Source organism: Oncorhynchus mykiss, chromosome 29 (assembly GCF_057628025.1).
Source record: "Oncorhynchus mykiss isolate SJ-2025 chromosome 29, ASM5762802v1, whole genome shotgun sequence".
Lineage (NCBI taxonomy): Eukaryota > Metazoa > Chordata > Actinopteri > Salmoniformes > Salmonidae > Oncorhynchus > Oncorhynchus mykiss.
This window is the reverse complement of record NC_143050.1, coordinates 745,798-752,278: the sequence shown is the minus strand read 5'-3', so window position 1 is coordinate 752,278 and position 6,481 is coordinate 745,798. Positions and strand designations below refer to the sequence as shown.

General features: G+C 50.3%; 1 protein-coding gene across 6 annotated transcripts in view; it reads right to left on the bottom strand.

The window, feature by feature from the left end:
- Window positions 1-661: 661 nt before the first annotated feature.
- Window positions 662-6,481, bottom strand: part of fdxacb1 (ferredoxin-fold anticodon binding domain containing 1) — a 14,013-nt gene continuing 8,193 nt past the window's right edge. For all 6 annotated transcript variants that reach the window (XM_036968189.2, XM_036968191.2, XM_036968188.2 and 3 more), the window contains 2 exons: window positions 6,011-6,172; window positions 662-2,584 (listed from right to left, as the gene is read on the bottom strand). In XM_036968189.2, the coding sequence (XP_036824084.2) occupies window positions 1,216-2,584; window positions 6,011-6,172 (1,531 nt within the window). In that variant the 3' untranslated portion in view covers window positions 662-1,215. The remainder of the gene's footprint in view (window positions 2,585-6,010; window positions 6,173-6,481) is intronic.

Sequence of the window (6,481 nt, the reverse complement as noted above, 5' to 3'; positions counted from 1 at the left end):
TTCCTGAGAACGCTGCACCACTAGGGAGCCCTCTAGCGTTCAGATGCAGTCCCTGAGACCGCTGCACCACTAGGGAGCCCTCTAGCGTTGAGATGCAGTCCCTGAGACCGCTGCACCACTAGGGAGCCCTCTAGAGTTGAGATGCAGTCCCTGAGACCGCTGCACCACTAGCGTTGAGATGCAGTCCCTGAGACCGCTGCACCACTAGGGAGCCCTCTAGCGTTCAGATGCAGTTCCTGAGACCGCTGCACCACTAGGGAGCCCTCTAGCGTTGAGATGCAGTTCCTGAGACCGCTGCACCACTAGGGAGCCCTCTAGCGTTCAGATGCAGTCCCTGAGACCGCTGCACCACTAGGGAGCCCTCTAGCATTGAGATGCAGTCCCTGAGACCGCTGCGCCACTAGGGAGCCCTCTAGCGTTGAGATGCAGTCCCTGAGACCGCTGCACCACTAGGGAGCCCTCTAGCGTTCAGATGCAGTTCCTGAGACCGCTGCACCACTAGGGAGCCCTCTAGCGTTGAGATGTAGTTCCTGAGACCGCTGCATCACTAGGGAGCCCACTTACGTGGAACTTATTATGTGACTTATTAAGCAAATGTGTACTCCTGAACGTATTTAGGCTTGCCATAACAAAGGGGTTGAATACTGATTGACTCATGACATTTCAGCTTTTCATTTTTTATTAATTTGTCAAAATTTTGAAAAACATCATTCCACTTTGACCTTACAGGGTAAGTGTGGAGTCCAATGACACAAACATAATTCCACAACACAACACCAACACCATCCTGACACCAACACAACATCAACACCATCCTGACATCAACACCATCCTGACATCAACACAACACCAACACCGTACTGACACCAACACCATCCTGACATCAACACCATCCTAACACCAACACCGTACTGACACCAACACCATCCCGACACCAACACCATCCTGACATCAACACCATCCTGACATCAACACCATCCTGACATCAACACCATCCTGACATCAACACAACACCAACACCGTACTGACACCAACACCATCCTGACATCAACACCATCCTGACACCAACACCGTACTGACACCAACACCATGCTGACATCAACACCATCCTGACACCAACACCGTACTGACACCAACACCATCCTGACATCAACACCATCCTGACACCAACAGCATATTACAACACTGCACTCATCTCTCCCAGACAGACATACACTACCTGACGGTGAGATGCATGCGTGTGGATAGCAGGCTTTGCAGGTGTGTGTGGAGTTTGAGCGCGCACGTGTGTGAGAGGGCATGTGTGTGTGAGCGATAGGTGAGTCTGTAACAGTAGCTGGTGTGTGGTACGTCAGGGTGTGTGTCGTTCTGTGTGTTGGGTGTGTAGGTGTGTGGTACGTCAGGGTGTGTGTCGGTCTGTGTGTTGGGTGTGTAGGTGTGTGTTATGTCAGGGTGTGTGTCGGTCTGTGTGTTGGGTGTGTAGGTGTGTGTTATGTCAGGGTGTGTGTCGGTCTGTGTGTTGGGTGTGTAGGTGTCGATGAGCGTAACGTTCTCTACCATCTCTCTACTGGCCTCCCTGACTAGAGCATGAAACGCTGCCTCCTGCCAGTCTGGCCCCGCCCAGAAGCTGATGTCATAAACAAAGCTCTGTGGAAACAGGGAGAAGGGATGGAACGGTTGCTCTGGCAATGGGCGGAGCAGGAAGTGGTTGAGGAAGCGGGGGTCAGGTGACCAGAGCAGGCGCCAGTCAGGTAGGGAGTAGACCAGTGACGCCAGGAGGTCAAGGTTCAGACACACACTGACGCCATCAGTGAGGTCATCAGCCCACAGCCGGCCTAGCCGTCCCATCGGCTCGGCTGCCAGCCACAGAGACCCCTGCTCCTCAGCCAGGGAAAGCCCATAGGGGGTCAGCAGACGCTCCAAACTCCGCCCCAGGTCAGGGATTGACTGAGAGGCTTTGGGCCATGCTCCCCAGAGGAGGAGCTGGTGGAAGGCAGGGGGGGACCAGGGACTGATGTGAACTCTCTGAAAGACTAGGCCGCTCACACCATGCAGAACCTCCTCTCTCTCTCTGTGTTCTCTCTCCTCTCTCAGTATCTCCATCTGAGGCAGTAGAGAAGGACGCAGCACGTATCCCCCAACACCTACACACTCCTCTCCCTCACCTACACACTCCTCTCCCTCACCTACACACTCCTCTCCCTCACCTACACACTCCTCTCCCTCACCTACACACTCCTCTCCCTCACCTACACACTCCTTAAAACGGCTGCTACACTCTCTCTCCCTTCCCTCATCCTCTGAGTCGTAGGTTATGTGTGTGTCTGCCAGTAGAGTGTCTATGTATTTGTGATCATCTGAGGGTGTGTGTGAAGTGGTGTGTGTGTGGGAGGGGTGTAGCCAGTAGCAATGTGTGTGTGTGTCTTGTATCTCAGGGCAACATGCATTTAGTCTCTGGGGGGAGGAGTGTATGAGCAGGGGGAGGGGCTCTGTAACCATGGAGACAGGCCATTCCCTCTCCAGGGCCTGAACCAGAAAGTCCTGAACCAGCCTGACGGGATGATTAGAATTCGAGAGAAAACCCCTGTAGAGAGAGAGAGAGAGTTACAACACTGTATAAAGACATAATGACATTTGAAATGTCTTTATTCTTTTAGAACTTGTGTGACTGTTAAAAATATAAAACTTATCCCCCTGTTGGGGGGAGGATGCAGAGAGCTGTGGATTGGCAGGGCACTACATTGCTGTCTGCCATAAGATGAGGGACAGTGTCTGACAGACCACTACATTGCTGCCTGCCATAAGATGAGGGACAGTGTCTGACAGACCACTACATTGCTGTCTGCCATAAGATGAGGGACAGTGTCTGACAGACCACTACATTGCTGCCTGCCATAAGATGAGGGACAGTGTCTGACAGACCACTACATTGCTGCCTGCCATAAGATGAGGGACAGTGTCTGACAGACCACTACATTGCTGCCTGCCATAAGATGAGGGACAGTGTCTGACAGACCACTACATTGCTGCCTGCCATAAGATGAGGGACAGTGTCTGACAGACCACTACATTGCTGCCTGCCATAAGATGAGGGACAGTGTCTGACAGACCAACCTGTCCTCTATGCTTATTGTTAATGTTCAATGTGTGGTTGTTTTGACTCTTGATTATTTGGGGCGGCAGGTAGCCTAGTGGTTAAAGCGTTGGGCCAGTACCCAAAAGATTGCTAGATCGAATCTCCGATCATCGACTCATTGTAAATAAGAATTTGTTCTTAACTGACCTGCCTAGTTAAATAAAAAATAATTGTTGTTTGTATTTGTTTTTATTATGGATCCCCATTAGTTCCTGCCAAGGCAGCAGCTACTCTTCCTGGGGTTTATTATGGATCCCCATTAGTTCCTGCCAAGCCAGCAGCTACTCTTCCTGGGGTTTATTATGGATCCCCATTAGTTCCTGCCAAGGCAGCAGCTACTCTTCCTGGGGTTTATTATGGATCCCCATTAGTTCCTGCCAAGGCAGCAGATACTCTTCCTGGGGTTTATTATGGATCCCCATTAGTTCCTGCCAAGGCAGCAGCTACTCTTCCTGGGGTTTATTATGGATCCCCATTAGTTCCTGCCAAGCCAGCAGCTACTCTTCCTGGGGTTTATTATGGATCCCCATTAGTTCCTGCCAAGGTAGCAGCTACTCTTCCTGGGGTTTATTATGGATCCCCATTAGTTCCTGCCAAGCCAGCAGCTACTCTTCCTGGGGTTTATTATGGATCCCCATTAGTTCCTGCCAAGGCAGCAGCTACTCTTCCTGGGGTTTATTATGGATCCCCATTAGTTCCTGCCAAGGCAGCAGCTACTCTTCCTGGGGTTTATTATGGATCCCCATTAGTTCCTGCCAAGGCAGCAGCTACTCTTCCTGGGGTTTATTATGGATCCCCATTAGTTCCTGCCAAGCCAGCAGCTACTCTTCCTGGGGTTTATTATGGATCCCCATTAGTTCCTGCCAAGGCAGCAGCTACTCTTCCTGGGGTTTATTATGGATCCCCATTAGTTCCTGTCAAGGCAGCAGCTACTCTTCCTGGGGTTTATTATGGATCCCCATTAGTTCCTGCCAAGGCAGCAGCTACTCTTCCTGGGGTTTATTATGGATCCCCATTAGTTCCTGCCAAGGCAGCAGCTACTCTTCCTGGGGTTTATTATGGATCCCCATTAGTTCCTGCCAAGGCAGCAGCTACTCTTCCTGGGGTTTATTATGGATCCCCATTAGTTCCTGCCAAGGCAGCAGCTACTCTTCCTAGGGTTTATTATAGATAGCCTTGGCAGGAACTAATGGGGATCCATAATAAACCCCAGGAAGAGTAGCTGTTGCCTTGACAGGAACTAATGGGGATCCATGATAAACCCCAGGAAGAGTAGCTGTTGCCTTGACAGGAACTAATGGGGATCCATGACAAACCCCAGGAAGAATAGTACAAATACACTGCAAAAGTACTTTTAAAGAGCTGAAGCAAGTCACAGTTTATCTTAATGGACAATTACCATGTAATTACCACTATTATTATTTGACTTCATCCTGACGGGTTGCATCACTTCCTGGTACGGCAACTGCTCGGCCTCCGACCGCAAGGCATAACAGAGGGTAGAGCGAACGGCCCAGTACATCACTGGGGCTAAGCGTCCTGCCATCCAGGACCTCTACACCAGGCGGTGTCAGAGGAAGGCCCTAAAAATTATCAAAGACTCCAGCCACCCTAGTCATAGACTGTTCTCTCTGCTACCGCTCGGCAAGCGGTACTGACGCACCAAGTCTAGGTCCAAGAGGCTTCTGAACAGCTTCTACCCCCAAGCCATAAAACTCCTGAACATCTAATCAAATGACTACCCAGACTATTGGCAGCGGAAACTATTTAAAGCTGAAATATTTGAAGCTCTTAACATGAAAACGCCTTTTAAAAAGCCTACAGGAGGGCCCAACTTAGAATGCTGGAGAAAATAGTAGTGAAGGCATTAATACTGTTTGTGCTACAGCAATATTTAAATGAGCTCCCAATGCATTTCAATGGCAACTAGGTGGCACTTTCATATGAAGGAAAATGATGTGCCTTTCTTCAGCTCTTTAAAAATAAATGTTGCCAGTGGATAGGATAGCCTGAACATGTGAACGTTGGTTTGGTATCTCTAGTTTGAATGAAACAAATTGATATCAAATGACTGGCATGCAGACACAGTTTGGACATTTCCCTGGAAAATAGGTGAAAAATTATCATTCAGGATGGACAGTGATGATGAAATTTGAAATGAGGTATGCCTAACTTGAGACAGTATGTGTGGACAGTATGTGTGGGCAGTGTGTGTGGGCAGTGTGTGTGGGCAGTGTGTGTGGGCAGTATGTGTGGGCAGTGTGTGTGGGCATTGTGTGTGTGGGCAGTGTGTGTGTGGGCAGTGTGTGTGGGCAGTATGTGTGTGGGCAGTGTGTGTGGGCAGTGTGTGTGGGCAGTATGTGCGGGCAGTGTGTGTGGACAGTGTGTGTGGGCAGTGTGTGTGGGCAGTGTGTGTGGACAGTGTGTGTGGGCAGTGTGTGTGGACAGTGTGTGTGGGCAGTGTGTGTGGGCAGTGTGTGTGGGCAGTGTGTGTGGACAGTGTGTGTGGGCAGTGTGTGTGGGCAGTGTGTGTGGGCAGTGTGTGTGGACAGTGTGTGTGGGCAGTGTGTGTGGGCAGTGTGTGTGGGCAGTGTGTGTGGGCAGTGTGTGTGGACAGTGTGTGTGGGCAGTGTGTGTGGGCAGTGTGTGTGGGCAGTGCCAGACGTTGGAGGAACCATAATGATATTCATCTGTTTTTATTCATGTAGGCAACACTGTCCCGCAAAATCATCCTGTTGTTCCACAAAATCATCCTGTTGTCCCACAAAATCATCCTGTTGTCCCACAAAATCATCCTGTTGTCCCACATTTGGGGATTTTAAATGTGGTCACCCTACAGGTATGTGGTAGGTCAGTGTGTGTGTGTGTGTGTACCTGTGTATGTAATGTGAAAGTTCAGCAGGTATGTGGTAGGTCAATGGTCGTCCTCCCAGAATGTGCTGCTTCATGTCCTTCCTCTGGGGGGCGCTGCAGGCCACACTACGACTGAACACATGAGTCACGCCCTGCTCTGCATGGAAACACTTATCCTGGCTCCTGACAACACACACAAACACACAGTCAACAAAACCCTTCCTCTTGGGTGCCTTCACCTCAATTCAATGTTTTCTACGTTCTTTAACAACCAGTGAGGTATGTTTGCTGCTGCATTGCCTTCTGCTTTCAGGCTGGGTATCTGCCCTGTGGGCTTTTAGGCTGGGTATCTGCTCTGTGGGCTTTTAGGCTGGGTATCTGCTCTGTGGGCTTTTAGGCTGGGTATCTGCCCTGTGGGCTTTTAGGCTGGGTATCTGCCCTGTGGGCTTTTAGGCTGGGTATCTGCCCTGTGGGCTTTTAGGCTGGGTATCT